Source organism: Narcine bancroftii, chromosome 4 (genome assembly GCF_036971445.1).
Source record: "Narcine bancroftii isolate sNarBan1 chromosome 4, sNarBan1.hap1, whole genome shotgun sequence".
Lineage (NCBI taxonomy): Eukaryota > Metazoa > Chordata > Chondrichthyes > Torpediniformes > Narcinidae > Narcine > Narcine bancroftii.
In genome coordinates this window covers 215,503,445-215,525,773 of record NC_091472.1, presented here as the reverse complement: position 1 = coordinate 215,525,773, position 22,329 = coordinate 215,503,445, and the positions used below count along the sequence as shown (strand labels likewise).

Sequence of the window (22,329 nt, the reverse complement as noted above, 5' to 3'; positions counted from 1 at the left end):
GCAGCATTTGCACTGTGATTCTGCTGCAAAATAACACATTTTGTGACATGTTCATGACAATAAATTCTGATTCTGAGTTTAAAATAAGGTCCAGCCTTGCCTGTGACAACCTGAGATTTGAAATACAATCCAAATCGCAACTAACCATTTTCTTATTATTTTGGTTCCAGGAGCTTTGAGAACAACTGGAATATCTACAAGCTGCTGGCTCACCAGAAGCCGTCTGTGACTAAGGTAAACTGTGGCCACAAGGCATCAGGTTGGCAAGCAGTTAGGGCCTCATGCATCTGCGCATCAGGCAGGTGACAAGCAAAGCCACAGCCTCAGTTGGCCATGAGTATCACAGGGATAGTTCATCAGAGTGAAGGCAGGCACATGAGAGGAGGGGTAATGTGATGGGGTGGGGTTTGATTGCAGGTATTGGCTAGCTTTCCCCCCCACTGCATGAGTTTGATGAGGGGAGATGCTCTTTTTTAATTTAAAGATGCAGGCTTTTCCAGCCCATCAACCCACGCAACCCAAATGACCTAAATTAACCCTGTAAGCCTTTGGAGCATTATTTCCTTTTTGACAATTTCAAATCAATTATTATGTCGTATATGTATGGCAAAACAAGAAACCTAGATTGAATAAAAGGTATCCAGAACACTAGAAATAATGTGAGATTAGCCTCAACTAATTTCTGTTTTTACTGCTGGGCCAGAGCATAAGAAATATGTTACTGCAGTTGCAATGTGAAAAAACAGATGAATATCCTAATTGGATTGAGATGGAGTTGAAATCTCTCAGAAATACCTCCATATGGGTGCTATTGGGATCATCTTTACCTATCTCTATTCAAAAATTGACAAAGAACTTGATAATGACACATAGATTGAAGATCAGGAATCAATTCATAAAATGTTTTGGACTTGCAGGATTTAGAGTTACAAGTCCTATAATATCTAATTATTTATTTCAACTAGTTAGTTTAGATTTTTGGATTTTTTTTTAGGTATTAATAGTTTTAAAGATCTTTTTATACAACAACATTTTGTATCTCTTCAACAATTGGAGATGATATTTAACCTACCAAAAGTTCCATTTCTTACGCTTCCTGACCCAAATTTTATTGATGAACTCTTTGAGTTACAATTTACTCATAAAGGCATGATATCTACTTTATATCATAAACTACTGAATATGAAAGCAATTTCTTTAAGTGGAATTAAAACTGAATAGGGAATGATCTGAATATCTCTTCCTCAGAAAAAGAATGGGCTTCAATTTTGGGCCTGATTTACAATTCATCATTGTGCGCTGGGCATAGTCCTATTCAATTCAAAGTGCTACATAGTGGATATTTTCTCCCCACCCCCCCACCCTTGCCCGCCCAAGTTGCGTTGTCGTCTCCCCTCCTCGACCGCCCGAGTCGCATTGCCGTCTCCCCCCCCCCCCCCGCCTTCTCGTCACGCTGCCATCTCTCTCTTCCTCTGCCCCACCCCACCCCCCCGGCTGTACCAGTGCCAGGGGAACAGCCTCTTCTCAGTTCCCCTGTGCTGGCGCTGGTACAGTGGTTTCAGCTGCGAGGGGGATTGTGGGTAGCATTGACGGCCATTGAGCTGCCACTGGGCCGATTGAAAAAACTGTGCTGCTGGACAGACATCAGTATAGGTGATTTGGAGGCGCTTATAAGGTTGGGTCAGATACAGAAATGAGCTCTCCTAACCCTTCTCCATTGACAATGGCGTGAAGCAAGGCTGCGTCCTCGCACCAACCCTCTTTACTATTTTCTTAAGCATGATGCTGAAACAAGCCATGAAAGACCTCAACAATGAAGATGCTGTTTACATCCGGTATCGCACGGATGGCAGTCTCTTCAATCTGAGGCGCCTGCAAGCTCACACCAAGTCACAAGAGCAACTTGTCCGTTAACTACTCTTTGCAGACGATGCCGCTTTAGTTGCCCATTCAGAGCCAGCTCTCAAGCACATGACGTCCTGTTTTGCGGAAACTGCCAAAATGTTTGGCCTGGAAGTCAGCCTGAAGAAAACTGAGGTCCTCCATCAGCCAGCTCCCCACCATGCCTACCAGCTCCCCCACATCTCCATCGGCCACAAAGAACTCAAAACAGTCAACCAGTTTACCTATCTCGGTTGCACCATTTCATCTGATGCAAGGATCGACAAAGAGATAGACAACAGACTCGCCAAGGCAAATAGCGCCTTTGGAAGACAACACAAAAGAGTCTGGAAAAACAACCACCTGAAGAAACACACAAAGATCAGTGTGGACAGAGCTGTTGTCGTACCCACGCTCCTGTTCGGCTCTGAATCATGGGTCCTCTACTGGCATCACCTACGGCTCCTAGAACACTTCCATCAGCGCTGTCTCCGCTCCATCTTCAACATTAATTGGAATGACTTCATCACCAACATCAAAGTACTCGAACTGGCAGAATCAGCAGGCATCGAATCCACGCTGCTGAAGATCCAACTGCGCTGGGTGCGTCACGTCTCCAGAATGGAGGACCATCGCCTTCCCAAGATCGTGTTATATGGCGAGCTCTCCACTGGCCACTGAGACAGAGGTACACCAAAGAAGAGGTACAAGGACTGCCTAAAGAAATCTCTTGGTGCCTGCCACATTGACCACCAGTGGGCTGATATCGCCTCCAACCGTGCATCTTGGCACCTCACAGTTCGGCGGGCTGCAACCTCCTTTGAAGAAGACCGCAGAGCCCACCTCACTGACAAAAGACAAAGGAGGAAAACCCAACACCCAACCCCAACCAACCAATTTTCCCTTGCAACCATGCCTGCCTGTCCCACATCGGACTTGTCAGTCAATAACGAACCTGCAGCAGGCGTGGACACACCCCTCCATACATCTTCATCCGCGAAGCTAAGCCAAAGAGAAGAAAAAAGAAGAAAGATAATGTAGCGGAATGTGACTCCATCTTTGAGCAGATGTCATGTACCGAAAAAAAAAGTGCCGTTTTTCGGAATTCCAGAAAAAAGGTTAGGCACCTGTATTATTTTACTTTCTAATCAAAGACCAGTTCTAGCGTTCTCCACTTCATTAGCAACAAGAGCAATTCTGTTAAAATGGAAAGATGAGTTCCCACCGACACATCATCAATGGCTTTTAGGTACTATGTCCTGTTTGTTGAACGTTTTATTTAAAAATTTTTAAACCACATCCATATATATATCTATGTATATATGTGTGTATATTTTAAAAAAACAATAATCTCTCACTCCCTCCCCATCCACCAACCCTCCCCTAAAATATCAAAGAAAAGGAAAGAAAAAAGTTGGGAGAATGTCAAAATGAAATATAGGCCTCAATCCAAATAATAATGGAACTAGGGGTTACCAATAGGGCGTGCTTTCAGAGAGTCCTTCACATTTTCAAACCAACATGTTGTAAATATGGGCTCCATATTTTTGAAAAAAATTGATACATTACGTAAATTATGTTATTTTCTCAAGTGGAATACAAGTATGCAATTCAGCATGCCATCTCTCCATCCCCAAGTCCGTACCTGATTTCCAAGTAATGGCTATGCACTTACTAGAAACAGCTAAAGCTAATTGTAAAAATTCAATTGGATACATAGTTAATCTTAATTTAGGTCTAATCACTTTAATATTATCCAACTTTTGATAGGTTAAATATCGTCTCCAATTGTTGAAGATATAAAAAGATCTTTAAAACTGTTTTAATACCTAAAAAAAAATACGAAAATCCAAACTAACTAGTTGAAATAAGTAATTAGATATTATCGGACTTGTAACTCTAAATCCTGCAAGTCAAAAACATTTTATGATTTTAGACTTTTTATGACTTTACTGTTACTGGTCCTGCGGCAGTTAAACCCCTAATATTTTCTCCAAAAAAATTCCCTACCTTTAACCAAAAAGGTTTTACTCTGGGGCACTCCCAAGTAGAAAGCAAAAATGTACCAACTTCATGATCACATCTAAAACATAAATGCTGGATTCAACTTTTAAAAATTTTTTTGAAGAGTTAAATATAATTGATGTAGAAAATTATATTGAACGAGGCATTAATAATTCTTGTCATATTTTCCTTACATAATTGCATCTAATCATTTTCATCTATTTAAATGAACCTCCCATCTTAATCTCAATTTATGAATTTCTAACTTGGGAGCTAGTTTTTGAAGTAATTTTGAAATATTACGTCCTTTTTAAATCTGGAGAAAATTCGGCATAATGTCACAAAAATCAATTTCTTTTGATAAGACTCGGGGCCCATTTACGTCATTGGGCGTGCTTGTTTACATCCCTGAGTCTACTTGTTCAGATTTAACACTATTTACACTATTTGCTGTGGGTTTGAATTTTTTTCTTTTTCTTTATTTCTTACTTACCTCTTACAACATTGTATGTATTATCATTTATTGGATTTAGAATTGTTGTATTGCTACTGTACCATATGTTATCATTTGTAAATCTGCAAAGGTTTCATTGCAATTGATTTACTGCATTTTTGTTTGTTTTTCTGATAAAACTCAATAAAAATAATTGTAAAAGAAAAAGATAATGGGAGGAAACAAGCCACCCAGAAAAAAAAAACTCACTGACACAGGGATAATGTACAAACTCCTCACAGACAATGTCAGATTCAAACTCAGGTGCTGTAATAGTGTTGCACATCTTGTTGTGGTCTCCTCTCCATTGGAGAGACTAGATGCAGACTGGGAGATCCCTTTGTTAAGCACTTCAACTCTGTCCACCACAATAGTGTGGATCTACCAGCGCCCTTCCCCCATTTCAATTCCCCTGCAGACATCTCTGTCCCTGGTCACATGGCATGAGATCACCCACTTATTGGAGGAGCTACCCCTCACCTTCCGTCTGGACACTCTCCAATCAGATGGCATGCATATCGACTTCTCTGGTTCCTGTTAGAAACACGCCCCCCCCCCCCCACCCGTCTCCTCTCTCTCTCTCTCTCTCTCTCTCTCTCTCTCTCTCTCTCTCCCTCTCTCTCTCTCACCCCCCCACTTTTCCCTCTGTGCGTGTGTTGCTCGTTCACACGCTCTCTCTCTTCCTTTCTTCTTCTTATCCCTTTTAGAGTGAAAATCAATTCTCACCTTTTCTCTTTTATGGAATGTTGGGCTTCATTAATAGGGAGATTGAGTTTGAGTTAAGAGGTTATGTTGCAACTACAAATCTCTAATGAGAATGCACTTGGAGTATTGTGTCCAGTTCTGGTCACCTCATTATAGGAAGGATGTGGAGGTTATGGAGAGGGTGCAGAGGAGATTTACCAGGATGTTGCCTGGATTGGAAAATAAGCCTTATGAGGCAAGGTTAGCAGAGCTGGGACTTTTCTCTTTGGAGTGTAGAAGGATGAGAGGATACTTGATAGAGGACTGCAAGATTCTGAGAGGGATAGATAGGGTGGAAAGCCAGCAACAAGTTTTATACACTGAGAGTTGCGGGTGCCTGGAATGCCTTGCCGGGGTGGTGATGGAGGATGAAACATTGGGGGCATTTAAGAAACTCTTAGACATGGATGAAAGAAAAATAGTTGGTTATGGGGCAAAGAGGATTTGGTATTTTTTTTAAGGGGGTCAACACAACATTGAGGGCTGAAGGCCTGTACTGTGCTGTTTTGTTCCAAGTCCAATAAACACCTTTTGCCTTTTAGTTTGTACTTTCCCCAGCCTTTAATTCAGATATCTAATTTTTTTCACTCCAATCTTGACGGACTCAGGCTGAAACGTTCTTTTATATCTTTGTCTCCTGTGGAACCTGCTGAGTTTCTTCAGCAATTTTATACATTGCTACAATCGCGATTTCTGCATTAATTCTTGTTTCACTCCTAATACCTTTTGTTGCCATGGAGTGTTAAGTAATCTGGAACCATGACAAATGGTAGTTAGATACAGAGTAGCCATCATGTAATTGAATGGCAGAACCAGCTTGAGAGGCCGTGGGCATCCCCTTTTATACACTTAGTTTGCTACTTCTCATTTTCACTTTGCTTGGACGTAGTTTGTGCGCAGGTGGGGCTAGTATGGTGACTGTTGGCTGGTTCTCAACAATGCCGCTGAATCATCGTAGCCCCTAGCCAATACGAAAGGGGTCTGTGACAGTAGAGCTATTGTTTTGGTGGGTACCCTTCCCCTTACTGTGGAGAGTGAACAGGTTTTTTTCAGCAATGATACATCGTGATGTCTGATTATGACCTGAGGAGATATGGAAGCAGATGCCCTCCTGTCCTGTCACTGGATTGCTGAATCCCCTGGGTAAATGGGTCTGAGATGGGGCTGTTTGATACCTCTGACGTCACGCTGTCTTTTCCAATTTCCACAGAGTAATTTCAATCTGGCCATCGTAAATATTGGAGCTCCAGCGGCAGGGATGAACGCAGCTGTGCGTTCCGCGGTCCGAGTTGGGCTGTCAGCGGGTCACGTAGTCTACACCGTCAGTGACGGGCTGGAAGGTTTTGCCACTGGCCAGGTAAGATTTAATTCCAGGGCAGCAGGGCTCTTGCCCATCTTGCTTGTGCAAGTCACAGCAGTGATTTAACTCTATCCGGTTGGATGTGAGCTGGTCAGGGTTAGCACTGCTCCTGCTCTGAGATCACAGAGGAGGTAGGATTTCCCATTGCTGGAGATGACTCTTCTGTTTCAATAAAATGTTGATGTAAGCACACTCAGAATTGTTCAGTCAGTGGAGCATCTCCTACAGCATTGCAGAGGGGAAAGGTGTCCAAGACTTCTGTGCAATTGACCACACTTGGAGATGAGTCGAGCTGTGAGCAGGTGGATGTTGGCAGACCAGCAGTGATATTGCTTGTGCTGTGTGTTGGTGGACCTTTTGTGGCATTACTGTCAGCGAGAACAGAAGCAGCGTACTTGCATATAAATGGACTGTTAGCAGATCTCCAGTGGTGGCATTGCCTACTCGCAGAAGAGAGTGACGTACGTGAAGTTACTCCAATGAAAGTGATGCAGGAATTGTCTTCTTACTCTCCTGCAGATTAAGGAAGTGAGTTGGCGTGATGTCGGAGGCTGGACTGGACAAGGCGGCTCACTGCTGGGCACCAAACGGTACTTATCACCATATTCCCTCCCCAAAGGAGATTTCAGCCCCTCCCTGAGCAGGCTGTTGTAAGTCCGTGTGTATATGCTGCTCTGCAGTATCTGACTACGTGTCAGTAGCAGCTTGGGAGTATTTTGAGGATCATTTGCACAGTGAGTTTCAACACTCAGTCAGCTGCAACTAACACGTAGCCAAAGGCCAATCTAACACCGTGGTGGTCATAAAATAGGAGTGCAGGGACAAAATGTCCACACTCCACCTTGGTGATGTCAGTGCTTCCTAGCAGAGGCATAGATGATTAAGATACAGTCCAGAACCAGGCCCTTCGGCCCACTGATTTGGAGCTGACCAACAACCATCTAATCATACTAATTATATTAATCCCATTTTCCGTTATTCCCACATTCTCATCATCTCTCTCCCCAGGTTTCCACAACTCACCAACAAAGGGGAGACAATTTACAGCAGCAGTTACCTTCCAACCAGCACATCTTGGAGACATGGGAGGTCGTTGACCAGCGGAGTGCCGCAGGGATCTGTTCTTGGACCCCTGCTCTTTGTGATTTTTATAAATGACCCAGATGAAGAGGCGGAAGGATGGGTCAGTAAGTTTGTAGATGACATGAAGGTTGGAGGAGTTGTGGATGGAGCTGAAGGTTACAAGAGGATACGCACAGGATGCAGAGTTGGGCAGACAGTGGCAGATGGATTTCAATCCAGATGAATATGAAGTGATGCATTTTGAAAGGACAAACCAGAAGGCTGAGGAGATGGTTATTTAAGAGTGTGGATGAACAGAGGGGCCTTGGGGTTCAAATCCATACATCCCTCAAGGTCGCTGCACAGGTTGATAAGACAGTTAAGGCAGCCTGTGGGATGCTGGACTTCATTAATAGGGGGATTTTCAGGAGTAGAGAGGTCATGTTGCAACTCTACAAAAATCTGTTAAGACCACACTTAAAGTATTGTGTTCAGTTCTGGTCACCTCATTATAGGAAGGATGTGGAAGCTATGGAGAGGGGAAAGAGGAGATTTACCAAGATGTTACCTGGATTAGAAAACAAGTCTTATGAGGCAAGGTTAGCAGAGCTGGGACTTTTCTCTTTGGAGCATAGAAGGATGAGAGGAGATTTAATAGAAGTCTACAAGATTCTGAGAGGCATAGACAGGGTGGGCAGCCAGCACCTGTCTCCCAGGACAGGAACAGCAAACACCAGAGGACATGTGCACAAAGTGAAGGGAGGGAAGTTTAGGGGAGACGCCAAGGGTGTTTTCTTTTGTACAGAGAGTTGTGGGTGCCTGGAATGCCTTGGCGGGAATGGTGGAGACTGTAACAATGGGGTCATTTAAGAGACTCTTAGATAGACACATGCATGGAAGAAAAATAGAGGGTTATGGTGTAGTACTTTTTTTTAGGAAGGAATATATGGGTGGGCACAACATTGAGGGCTATAGGGCCTGTCCTATGTTCTAAACTGGAGCACATGGGGAGGACACGAACAGTCAGAATATGCAAGCTTCTGAGGTCAGGATGAACCGGGTTCTCTGGAACTGTGAGGGAGGAACCCTACTCACTGCGCCAAACTGAGGTCCATGACATCCCCTTTGTACAACAGATTTCTAAGCCTAGGGAGCAACCTCTTACCGAAAGTTCATGATCTGCTGGATCTCGGCGACTCCTGCCCTCCTACACCCTTCTGAGATGGACGATGTTCACCAGACACAGGGACTGGAGCGACACCCCCACTGCCCTCTCTGCCAAACCCTTCAGTGCACTGTTACGACAAGCAAACCAGTATTTGTATCCCTTCCCAGGTCAACGTTCCCAGCACTGAAGCCAAAATAACCCTCAGTTGATAGTATCAGGCAGACAGCATGGAAACAGGCTCTCCTGCCTAGTGTATATGCTGACCACTGCGCCTGTCTATACTAATGGGGTGGCGCGGTTAGCGCAACGCTTTTACAGTGCCAACGACCTGGGTTCGAATCCGGCGCTCTCTCCAAGGAGTTTATACGTTCTCCCCATGTCTGCATGGGTTTCCTCCCACCCTTCAAAACGTAGGTTAATTTGGGTGGCATGGGTTTAAATGGCTGTGATTGGCTTCTGCCATGCTGTAAGTAATTTTTAATTGAACCCCACACCTACGTTAATTCCATGTTTCTCTCTGCCTGAGCTCTTTCGGTCGAGTATCTGTTCAGATGCCTTTTAACTGTTGTTACTGTTTCTACTTTGGCAGCTCATTCCAGAAACCAAAGATGTCCTGTAAACCACCTCCCTCTCACATTAAACCTATGCCCTTAGTTATAGCCAAGCTGCCAGTGGGAAATAAGCATTGGCTCTTCATATGCCTCTATTTTATGATACCCTATCATCTCTCACACCCCTTCGCTCCAGTGAAAATAGATCCAACTTATCTGAAATCCCTTGATAACTCAAGCCATCCAATCTAGGCAACTTGTGAATCTTCATTGCACCCACTCCATCTTAACCACATCTTTCCTCTACTGTCAGAACTCTGCTCCACACTTCAAAGTACGGCTTAAATGAATTACATTGATGGCCTGTCTCTTAAAACTCAGTGCCTCAGTCAATGACATCAACCCACCCTCCTTCACTGTCCAATCTACAATTCGTACCAAACTTGCCAATTTGGTTGCCAAGGTATTCTCATCATTGAGCATGTTCAGTCCAAACCTTTCATGTGTGCCTTCTAACAAGAGGAGCTGGTGGCCAATGGGGCATGACAATTCAGGAGATCAGCATCCCTGTCTTCCCCCACTCCACCTTCAAATGAACCTCCCCCCCCACCCTTTCCCAGTTGTTCCAATCAACAAATATGTACCAGGGGTTGTAGATTAATTGAGGGGCACGAGCTTGTGGGCCAGAAGGGCCTGTTACTGTGCTGTATGTCTAAATTTAAACATTTTAAAACACCTCTCATCGCTGTGAATCTGGGAGGTTGGAACCTTGTGTTCACCTGGTCCTCCTTGGAAATGAAACCCTGGGTTCCTGTGATGCATCAATTTTCATGGTCTTCACAGAGATGGTCAGATGTGCTGGAAAGGACATAACAGCTAACGAAGAACTTGCTAAAGTCAACATTTACACATTCTTTTCTGCAGTAAGGTCCACTGAAGTTAATGTGATTTTAGATTAAGGTGACAACTGCTGACTTAGGGAACTCCCTGCTCTCGGATAAATCCCTTGACGTCATTGGGGTAAATTGAATTCTGGCAATGAAAGAAACTTTGGAGGTTTACAAGCATCCATTCCCTCCATGCAGATCAATCCAAAGGCCTGTTGTCCTTCATCCTGGCTCTGGGTTTTGCAATGCCCCAGTCTGAGCAACTGTTCACTGGGCATTGTCTGCTGGCTTTAAAGTCACAGGTCTACCTCTGAAAGAGCGATCCAACTGATTCTTTTCCCCAGCAGCCCAATGGTATTGATCTAGTTCCCTACCAATTGAATCTGCTTCCAATGATCTTACAGGCAGTGAGTTTCAGGTTGCAGCAACTTGCTGTACTGTGCGGGATTGGCCTTGTGCCCACTGCTGTGATCTTCCTGCCATGCAGACAGCTTATTCCTCAACATTATAAGCATTGTTTTAAGATTCTTTTATCGTCATGTAATAAAACAGACAATGTAATATTACACGAAATTTCCTTTAGTCTATGTAAGGCAAAGATTTGCTATCAACAGAAATTGCCCGCCGCCCTTTACAGTCAGAGAAAGAAGCAAAAGCGAGTCTCCCCCCAGGGTCACTGAGTGTCCATGGCTTTACCTCCAGTGCCCCCACAGCCACACGGCCTTCAGTCCAAACCATCAGCCAACCGTGCTCCAGATCCAAATGTCTGATGCAATCGAGAAGACCCTTTCCCGGTTCCGATACCTGGTACCTCTACAGCCAGTCCTTTGACCGCCGTCGCCAGTAGCCCAGAGCTCGCCTCCAGTCATTAACAGCCCACTGCCTGTTTGTTCATCAGCCTCCGAGCCACCATGGTCACTTTCCCATGGATCATCACTACTCCCCCAGAGTCTGCAACCCCTTGTGGCTCCTGCTGAAGACTGGAGCCGCTATCTTGAGCCTAGACCCTGCAGTCGCAGGATTTTAAAATAAACCACTGTCGTCTCCTTATCAGGCTGGGCGGTCGCAGCGTGCGAGGGAGAACTGTGTCTCCATGAGTCTGCACAGTGCCAGTGCTGCCAATTTTTAAGTCAGTCCCAGTGACTGTTGCACTGCCACACTCAGCACTAACCTCCCAGATCTCGGGTCAGTGACTTTCGTCCACTTTCCCTCTGTTTACCTGCTTCTAATGTGTCTTGTTTGGTTTTGCAGTACACTCCCTGAAAAATGCATGGAAAAACTGGTGAAGCAAATACGCAGCCACAACATCCACGCTCTCCTGATCATTGGAGGGTTTGAGGTGAGATGTGCGCGGCTCCTCGTTCCTTTGGAGCACTCCCTCTCGCCCAGCGCACCCACTCCCAGGCTCTGCTCGTGCAGTGCCTTTACACTGCCGTCAGTTGAGTCTTCAGCATTGCCCTCTGCTGATGAGTAATGGCACTGCAGCTGTGAATCTCTGGAGGGCCACAGAATTAAGAGCATTAGAATACAGTACACGTCTTCTGCGTATGATGTTGTGGCCACCGATGAGATAGCCGAAGATCATCATGCCATTCCATCACATAAAAACACAATGCTGGAGAAACTCAGCAGGTCAAGCAGCTTAAGCCCTTCATCAAGGCATGGAAAAACACAGGCATCTGAACAAAAGGATGGGGGGGGGGGGGGGGGAGGTGTGATTGCAAAGGCAGGAGGTAATAGGTGGAGAAGAGAAGGAGGGCATTCCAGCAAAACTTTGCTGCACCCTCTCGAACCTCTTCATATAATTCCTAAAATTGAATGCCCACTACACTATCATCCAGTTGCAAAACCCACTTTTGAAGCTCCATGTTCACTTTTGCTCTGTGCTTCCACACATGTTTTAAGTTGCTTTCTCGGTCTGAGAAATAACTTCTTTCTTTATTGGTTTTCAAGGAAAACAAAATCAAATCCATAGATGCAAATGATAATAAAAGTTCAGGTAAAAGTAAATTAAAATGACAGATCGTAAACAATGGTAAACAAGACACATATGGTCCATGTCATCAAGAAAAAAGTATATAATGAAATTTCTAACCCCAACCTATTTGAGCGATTACTATTGAAGCCAGGTGTCAACTACTAATTTCAGTACTAATAGTTCAAGAAATAGAAGGAGAAATTTTTTTAATGAAAAGCAAATATAATTGATCTATAAATTTTGAAAATAATTGAAAGAGGAACCCCAGAGAGAAAATAATGTAATGCTCATTGCAGTAGTTGAGCACTTTATTTTCTATTGAGAGAGGGATCCATCAAATCCAATAACCATTGTGTCTGTGTGAGAGGGTTCCACTACAGCAGAATGAACCTCCTAGTAATCGGGGACGCAGAAGCAACCACATGGGATTGAGAGGGACTCAAAGTTAAGACCATGAGTCCACTCCTTCCAAAAATAGCAATAAAAAGGGCTCAGAGACAGATTTATATCAAGAATTAAAGATAGTGTAGTAAATATCTCTTTCCATTAGTTACAAAGGGAGGGGATATTACCAGAACATATAATATAAAGGACCTTCCTGAGTTGTACACTGATCACATTTAGAGGATATATTGGACTTTGAAATAGTGGGCCCTATGGACTACTTTAAATTGTAATAAGGAATGTCTAGAGATAATGTACATTATTTAAAATAAGACTCCCATGCATCTTCGGCAAATAGTTCAAAGTCATATCCGAAATAATATGTACATCGGTAGACATTTCCCACATTCTTCCGAGCCTGGTCAGTCCTTGCCAATTGGAGGCCACTCACTTATTAGTCTTTCTGTTTAAAAAGGAAAGAGTAAGGAGGGAATTGCAGACCGGTTAGCTTGAAATCAGTTGTGGGAAAGTGCACGAGTCCATCATTAAAGATGTGATAGCAGAACTTGTATATTCCACACAACACTCCCACACCGACATGTGTCCGTGGCCTCATGCATTCACAAATAGAGCACTCCGGCAAATGGAGGAACACTGTCCCCAGCCAGAAAACATTATCATTAACTCCTTTATTTCTGTTAATCCCCTTCCCCGTCTTTTTCCCTATCCCTGTACTCCCACTTCTCAGCTTTCTTTCTCTTCTACCCTCCCACCTGTATCCAATTCAGACCTCTTAACTGTTAGTCTGTGCTCCTCCCCATGTCCCTTCCTCCCTCCTCCTTCCCCCACCCCACCCCCCCCCTCCACCTTTTTCAACCACCTGCTTGCTCTTTGCTCAGATCTTGATGATTGACTCAGGCCCAAAACATTTACCTTGTGGCCACCCACTTACCAGAAAACTGGCTCCCAAAATGGTGAACGTGCTGTGGAAAATGCAGGAAATTGACCTGCATCCAACACAGGTTTTCATCTGGGCTAAAGGCATCACTGATTATGTCACTTCCTGTCCATGTTACAGAAGCAGTGATGTATATAAGCCCAGCATGCAAACCAGGAGTCTTGCACTAGACTCCACAACGCATACATTGACTGCTCCGCGTAAACATCAATTTGACAACGCGTTCAGCCATTCCACAGTGTGTACACAGACATCTATAGTAGGTCAATATAGGATACTTCGCTATACTGGTGACCCTGACAATCCAAATGATATTTGGACCCCAAGATGGAAAACTTCTCTTCGATGCATGCCGTGGCTCTGAAATTGCCAACGTTTTGGACTTCACAACCATGTGTAAGGTTTACTAAGCAGAAGCCCAATTCCAATTCTGGCTGATAACATCTGATTACACGTGGTACTACTATGTAGGAAGTGCCCTGGATCAAGAGACATCATGCCGAGTTTCTGGAGGAGGGTAAGTATATGGTGTCAAGATTCCACTCATCCATACCTTTGGCCTCTCACGACGCGAGCGAGTGGCCCATTTACTTGGAAGGCTTCCGCTCTCATGAATGAAATGCTGGCACTAGAGGAAGGCCATAGGCCCTGTCTCATGTTCGAGCAGGCTTTCTTTGGAGCAGTTGCCAGAAGATGTTGCTGGCTGATGAAGATTTCAGTGACCCACGGAGAGTCGCAGCCCATGCTGACATTCTGTGGTGGGCTCAGCAAGAAAGCTTCTGTAGGACGGTCACCAGATTCCGCTCCCAGCAGCAAGGTTGATCAAATCCGTTGTCAGACTGCCAGTTAGCCAGGAGAGAACGGGTTGAAGATAGTACCCATTGGTGTTTCTTCCATCAATGATGGGGCGCAGAAGCTCGCTGCTGCCAACCTCCCTGGCCATTGAGACAGCTTTTGTATGTCTGGGATAGACATTCCGGCCGGCGTTTCTTGGTGGATACAGGGGCTCAGATCAGCGTGTTTCCCCCTTCAGGGCGTGACACACGTAACAGAAAACCACAAACTCTCGACATTTGGCATGCGTAGGATCCTGCTTCAATTCAGTGATACCAAGTTCATGTGGACGTTCACGTTGGCCGTGGTTGCACAACCGCTACTGAGAGCTGATTCTCTCAGAGCACGTGGCCTGCTGGTTGATTTAGAGGAACGAAGGCTCGTTCATACCAACACTTTCCAGACCTTGGCCCTAGGTGAGGCCAAGCGGCCACCCCCACATTTAAACTCCGTTACTCTTTCGGAGAAAGAATTTGCCACGTTGTTCGCAGAATTCCCTGAAATAATCTCACTGCAATTCACTTCAGCAATGCACCATAAACCAACCGAAGGGCCACCACTGCAGCCCCAAGCTCACAGGCTCCCTCCAGATAAACCAACTGGCCAAGGAGGAGTTTGAAAGGATGGAGGACACGGGCTGATAGCTTCTGGGCCTCCCCGCTCCATATAGTGCCCTAGGCCACAGGTGGATGGAGACCCTGTAGTGATTACTGCAGGTTGAATGAGGTTACCGCACCGGATTGCTACCCAGTACCGCATTTACAGGACTTCGCATCCATCCTGCAGGGAGCCCGCATCTTTTCCAAGGTGCACCTGGTCTGGGGGTATCATCAGATCCTGGTCCACATGGGTGACATTCCAAAAACTGCTATTACTACATTTTTTGAATTCAGAAGGATGCCTTTTGGGCTCAAGACTGACGTGCAGACTTTCCAATATTTAATGGACAGAGTGGGACGCCATCTCGACTTTACCTTCATATACCTAGCCGCCTGCAGTAGTCCTCAGGAACATCTGTCCCACCTGCACAAGCTTTTCACTTGTTTGTATAATTTTGGGCTGACCATCAACCCGGCCAAGTGTCAATTCTGGTTAGCAACCATTGACTTTCTGGGCCGTAGAATCGAAAAACAAGGAGCAAAGCCACTATCAGCAAAGGTTGAGGTGATCCGGGCCTTCGCTAAGCCCAGCACAGTTACAAAGGCCTCCAGGAGTTCGTTGGAATGGTGAACTTTTACCATCAGCGGCTCGCATCATGCCCCCCCCCCCTTCGCCACTGTAGGTCCCCTGCTGGTGTCATGTGGTTCCCATTTCCTTCTCGCTATAGTGGATCTGGCCATGCAGTAGCCAGAGGCGGTTCCACTGGCAGACATGACTACCAACACCTGAGCCAGGGCCGTCTTCCGCCTGGATAGCACATTTTGGTCTGCCAGCACACATCAGGGGTACCCAATTCACATCAAGCCTGTGGTCAGCAATGGCCACCCTGCATGGAGAAAGGTTGCACCACACAACTGTACCACCCACAATCCAACAGAGTAATAGAAAGATTCCATAGGCATATGAAATCGCCCCTTATGGCGCATCTGCAGGGAGCTAACTGGGTTGAAAAATTGCTGTGAGTACTCTTGGGCATACGAGCAGCACCTAAGGATGATGTAGGTGCCTTCTCGGCAGAGCTGGTCTATGGCACACCCCTGGTGGTTCCAGGAGAATTTGTATCAGGCTCATGAGGGCAGGAGAAGATGCCCGAAGCAAGCTCTCTGAGAAACATGGACAGGCCCAGTCCTGTATACCCCAGAACCTGCAGGACTGCAAGTGCGTTTTTGTACAGAAAGGAGCACACCCCAGCACCATTCCAGCATCTGTGTGAGGGTCCCTTCGAGATACTAAGATACAATGGCTTGACATATATTTTGGACATCGGAGGTAAAGAGGAATCTTTTGCAATTGACCTCAAACCTGCCCATCTGGATCTGGACAGACCAGTCATTGTGCAGGTGAGAGGAAGGCTGCCCAAACAAAAATAATATACAGACTTTGGGGATCCGCAGCAGGATTGTCGGTTCTTGGGGGGGGTGGGAGGGGGGGGTCATGTGGCGACTCACCAGCAAGCGAACCGGCTCCCAAAGTGACAGACGTGCTGTGGAAGACGCGGGAAATGGACCTGCATCCAACACGTTTTTACCTCAGTATAGTATGCTTTGCTACAACTTTCACTTCCTGTGGATGCTCCATGACCTGCTGAGTTTCTCCGCCACTTTTCTGTATTGAGTTTGTCCATTGATTTTTTTTGTAATATAAGCAATTCAAGGTAGGAGGTTACTTCTGTACTACTTTAAAAATCCTTTAAAAAATCCTCCTTGTTTCCACCCTCTGCTGAAAAGTTGGAAACTGCAGTACAGCAGCACCAGGTATCTGTTTAGGAAAAGGGGAAATGCAGAGAGACTTGGGTGTTGTGCATCAGTCGTTGAAAGTGGGCGTGCAGGTGTAGCGGGCGGTGAGGAGGGCAAATGGTGTTGACGGCAAGAAGTTTTGAGTACAGGAGTAGGGAGATCCTACTACAGCTGCACAGGGCCTTGGTGAGACCACACCTGGAGTACTGCGTGCAGTTTTGGCCTCCTTATCTGAGGAAAGGCATCCTCGCCGTGGAGGGGGTGCAGAGAAGGTTCACTAGACTGATAGCAGGGATGGAAGGACTTGCATATGAAGAAAGGTTGGATAGACTAGGCTTGTATTCTCTGGAATTTAGAAGATTGAGGGGGGATCTTATAGAAACATTTAAAATTCTTAAGGGTTTAGACAGACTAGACGCAGGAAGATTGTTTCCAATGGTGGGGAAAACCAGAACCAGGGGTCACAGTTTAAGGATAAAGGGGAAGTTTTTTTAGTACTGAGATGAGGAAAAATTTCTTCTCTCAGAGAAGGGAGGTGGATCTGTGGAATTCTTTGCCACAGGAAGTAATTGAGGCCAGTTCCTTGTCAATATTTAAGAGTAGGTTAGATTTGGCCCTTGTGGCTAAGGGGATCAGGGGTTATGGGAAGAAGGCAGGAACCGGGTACTGATCAGCCATGATCTTATAGAATGGCGGTGTAGGCTTGAAGGGCCAAATGGCCAACTCCTGCACCTATTTTCTATGAGCCTGGGTTAGGATGGGGGAATGGCCACCCGCCACTGCACATCAACAACTCTGTAGTGGAGAGAGTGGTGTCTGATGAACCTTCATTGGAGCCCAAGCTACGGCCCCCCATTCCCTGATCTCCTGAAATGAAATCCACCACTCTGAAGCAAAACTACCAGATGCCGGATATCTGGAGTGGACTGAAAATGCTCAGCAGATAAAGCGGCGTCTGCGAGAGAGAAAACTGAAGTCAGCGTTTGAAGTCGGGCCTTTCACCTGTGGTGGGATCGTGGAGCTGAAATGCAGTCTGTTTCTCTCCCTCCAATGATGATGTCTGATCCGCTGAGGGTTCCCATTCACCACCTCTTTCTACACCACATCACCCAGTCCTTTCCCCTTCATTGGTGATACATCCTGACCATCTCCAGCCTCTCTGTCCCTCTCCAACCCCCTTCAAAGTCTCCCCTTCCAGGAGATGCAGCCTTCCCCCCCCCCCCCACCCCGTGCTGGGAGTGCACAGGTTAATGGGGTCCATTTTTCTCACCTCAGGCCTTTGTGGCTGCCCTCCAACTGACGGAGGGGCGGCAGCACTATGAGGAGCTCTGCGTGCCCATGTGCGTCATCCCTGCCACCATCAGCAACAACGTGCCAGGGACCGACTTCAGCCTGGGCTGTGACACCGCCGTTAATGCAGCCATGGAGGTAAGGTCGGGTCGGAGTGGGGGGGCAGCACCAGGCCGTTCAACCCATTGGAGTGGGCTAGGGTGATTGCCTGATCAGCCCAGCAACAGGAGGCTGTTCGACCCCTTGGGCAGGAGCACGAGGTCATTTGGCCCATTGGGTGGGGTTGGATGGTCAGACGTTCAGCTGGTACAGGGAGACAGATTCTCAGACCGCCCCATCACCAGCTCAGAGAGGTGTCTGATCTGGCTGTCATCCCTAGGGCTACTCTGAGCAGAAGGTGGACTTCAGTTTGCAGTGCCACCCAACACCAGCTGCCTATCCCTTCTGTGACTTGGATGAGATCGTGCTTGACTTGCACGTGGAATGTCCAAGGATGCAGCCCCTGCTCACGTTGCTCCTTATGTTCTGGTTTCATTTTAGCCCCACGCTCCAGATCCTTTGGCACCATTACAAAGGGGAGAGGGTCAGTCGACAAATGTCCTTGTGGGTCTGCCACTGGGCCTGGCCATGATGGTCCAGGCGGTAGGCAGTAGCTGGAGTTGACGGCATGACTGTCTTCCAAGGTTACCTGCGAGCCCCTCCAGGAACGGTGGAGTCCCCAAGGACTAATTCGAGTGTGACGTAGGCACAAAGTCTTGTTACCTCAAGACTTATAACAATAACCAAAGGGTTGAAAGAAAATTACTGGGGCCCAGCGGGAGCCATTTGGGGGACTAAAGTCTGCATACACTTGTGATTGATGTAAAAACAATGCTGGAGAAACTCAACCAGTCAAACAATGTACATTACATACCAAAGGTAAAGGTACATCACCAACATTTCAGGATTGAGCCCTTCAACAAGGTATGAACAAAATGTAGGCAGATGTCTGAACAAAAGGGTGGGGGGATAAGGGTGGGCACACTGGGAAGGGGGGGTAGGCTTGGAGAGAGAAGGGGGTGAAGAGCCGGAGGAAAGATGACAGAGGATTGGGGGAGAAGGGAAGAACGGTGGTGGGGGGGGGGGGGAGTGGTCTTGCAGAAACCGGAGAAGTCCATGTTGATGCCATCTGGCATGTTGCTTCTCCAGTCTATGGGTGGCCTTGGTCTGACAGTACGCGAGGCCATGGTCAGTCATGTTGGTGTGGGAGTGGGGTGCAGAATTCAAGTGGTTGGCCACCGGGAGATCCGTGTCATTGATGCGGACAGAGCAAAGGTGCTGAACAAAGTGATCTGCGCCCTGACTCCAATGCAGAGAAACCCACAATGGGATGCAATCTCACTTGGAAAGACTGGCCCCGAATGGTGGCCACAGAGGAAGTGTGAGTCCAAGTAACGGGAAGGTGGCAAGATGGAAAGGGATGAATGGACAGGGAGTCACAGAGAGAGCTTTCCTTAAATTAGGAGGAATGGGGAAGATGTGACTGCTGGTGGGATCATGTTGTAGGTTATGAAAATTGCAGAGGGTGAGGTGGTAGGTGAGGACAAGGTGAATCCCGTTTTTGTTGAATCTGAGGGCAGATGTGTGTAAAGTGGAGGAGATCTGGATGAGAGGAAGCCATGTTTTTGTATGGAGGAGGACATCTCGGATTATCTGGATTGGGAGTTGTTTGGGCTTGCTTTCGGCGTAGCTTGGGACTCCTGTAAGGCTAGGCCAGCATCTAATCAGTGTGTACCCCCACAGACCTGTGACCGCATCAAGCAGTCAGCCTCAGGAACCAAGCGCCGGGTCTTCATCGTGGAGACTATGGGGGGTTACTGTGGCTACCTGGCCTCTGCCACAGCCCTGGCTGTGGGGGCTGATGCTGCCTACATCTACGAAGACCCCATCAACATCCATGACTTGACGGTGAGTACAGCTCCAGCTGGCAGGAAGGGGTGCGGGGGGATCTGATATTCGCCCTCAAGGGCAGTCACCGCGCCCCACCCTTGGTGCAGCCTTCATCTTGTCCTCAGTCGTAAGCCCTTCAGCTTCAGTACGACGCCAGGGCTCCTGCTCTCCTGAGGAACTTGGTAACTGTGTGTGGCAGACTCAACCCTGCCAAAAGTGTGTTTAATTCCCCCTCAGCCAACGTCAAACTGCAGCGAAAGGCCATTTAGCCCCTAGTAATCATGCCAGCTCTCCAAAGGATCTCGTCCACCAGCTTGCTCGTTCTCCACAGGTCATTTCCTTATCAATATCCCTCCCCTTTTCTTGGACAGATCCTAGCACCCTACCTTCTGGCCAGATCTTCCCCCCTCACTGGAATCTCTGCATTCCCACTGCCTGGGAAGGAGGGTGTGTGGTGGGTTGGGGGGCAGCGAGAGGTGCAGTAATGCCATTAGGCCAAGGTATTGTGCGCAGGGCCCTTTGGGATAGGGGACTGGGTGGGGCCCTGAAAGGAGGGGGTGGGGCCAGCAGTGTATGGGGGCCTGTGAGGGGTGGGGTGGTACCATGAGGGGAGGGGTGTGGGGGGGTGGGTTGACGGCATGGGGGTGGGAGGCGATGAGGGTGTTGGGAACCACGAGGGGAGGGGTACGGGGAACCATGAGGGGAGGGGCGGGGGTGCAGGTGGGGATTTGCTGTAAGGGAATGGTGCGTAGATCGGGTGAGCTCCTAGGGGAGGAGGCATAGGTTGCGTCGATCCCTCTGAGCCATGCCTCACCCTCCCACTCTGGGTTTCTGCAGGCCAACGTGGAGCACCTGACAGGAAAGATGAAGACTACGGTTCAGCGAGGGCTGGTGATAAGGTGGGTTCCCCGGGCCAGGTGCAGAGGTGGGTCCCTGGGCCTTGCCTCCGGGGCTCGTACGACTGACACTCTGCATGGTCAGCAGAGCTGCTCCTCGGGTAGGATGTGAGGGGGAAGATTACAACTGTTTTGAAGAGCTGGGAAGTGAATCCCTGTTTGGAATTTATCATTCTGCACACTGGTTAGAGCTGTTTCCAGCAGCAGGATATGGTATTCTGGTTAAGAGGTTGAGAAAGCAGACAGGCAATACTGTCTTCTCAAAGTTTCACACAGCAACACATTAAAACGGTAATGTACGTGATACACATGCCGTGAGGCAGTCACTGTGAGCATTGCCCAGCAGCCCTAATAATAAGGGAAAGAGACACTGAGTGGCCGTAGATTCAAAGCTACACAGGCTCCCATTCAAACGTTCGGTACACTCTGGCATGATCACAAAGTTTTCATTGCTCGAAGTCCTTCGGGAGCCCCTCTTGCTCACAGCACCATCTCAATACCTTGTTCTCATGAACGAGTCTACCGCAGCCCGTGTAGGTCCTTCGACTGCCAAGTGTTTCCTTTGCCTTTAAGTGCGAAGTTGGAGGTTGGGTCTAATTTCTGCAGCGATCGGTTCAACACGACCCCCAGAGGTCAGTGGTCAGGTGAAACCCTGTCCAGAGAATTGCCCCAATGCGACAGCCGGGGCTCTGCTCCAAGCTGGCCAGCAGAGGGGGCATCTGAGCTGCCAAGGGAGCGAGCCACCTTCCCCTGATTCCTGAAATGGGACTCGTTTGGGCACTTCCCGAAGGTGAGAGATGTGACTGCTGACATTGGAACCATTTCCCTTGGCTGAGGATGTACCCGCTGTGGCTGCCAGATCCCCAGATCTCTCTCTCTCTCTCTCAACCCCCCTTTACTCTCTATCTCTCCCCCTTACTCTCTATCTCTCCCCCTTACACTCCATCTCTTCCCCTTACTCTCCAGCTCTCCCCCTTACTCTCCATCTCTCCCCCTGACTCTCCATCTCTCCCCCTTACTCTCCATCTCTCCCCCTTACTCTCCATCTCTTCCCCCTTACTCTCCATCTCTTCCCCCTTACTCTCCATCTCTTCCCCCTTACTCTCCATCTCTCCCCCTTACTCTCCATCTCTCCCCCTTACTCTCCATCTCTCCCCCTTACTCTCTCTCTCCCCCCTCGTGCCCCCTCTCCCCCCTCGCGCCCCCTCTCCCCCCTCGCGCCCCCTCTCCCCCCTCGCGCACCCTCTCCCCCCTCGCGCCCCCTCTCCCCCCTCGCGCACCCTCTCCCCCCTCGCGCACCCTCTCCCCCCTCGCGCCCCCTCTCCCCCCTCGCACCCCCTCTCCCCCCTCGCGCCCCCTCTCCCTCCTCGCGCTCCCTCTCCCTCATCACAACCCCTCTCCCCCCTCGCGCCACCTCTCCCGCCTCGTGCTCCCTCTCCCTCCTCACGCCCCCTCTCCCCCTTCACGCCCCCTCTCCCCCCTCGCGCCCTCTCTCCCCCCTCGCGCCCTCTCTA

General features: G+C 47.8%; 1 protein-coding gene across 1 annotated transcript in view; it reads left to right on the top strand.

Moving 5' to 3' along the window:
• Positions 1-21,569, top strand: part of LOC138762435 (ATP-dependent 6-phosphofructokinase, liver type-like) — a 93,522-nt gene extending 71,953 nt beyond the window's left edge. The window contains exons 12-19 of the mRNA XM_069936191.1: positions 171-234; positions 6,333-6,479; positions 7,002-7,072; positions 11,402-11,489; positions 17,976-18,128; positions 19,773-19,937; positions 20,757-20,916; positions 21,259-21,569. Coding sequence (XP_069792292.1) covers positions 171-234; positions 6,333-6,479; positions 7,002-7,072; positions 11,402-11,489; positions 17,976-18,128; positions 19,773-19,937; positions 20,757-20,916; positions 21,259-21,569 — 1,159 coding nt within the window. The remainder of the gene's footprint in view (positions 1-170; positions 235-6,332; positions 6,480-7,001; positions 7,073-11,401; positions 11,490-17,975; positions 18,129-19,772; positions 19,938-20,756; positions 20,917-21,258) is intronic.
• The last annotated feature ends 760 nt before the right edge of the window (positions 21,570-22,329 follow it).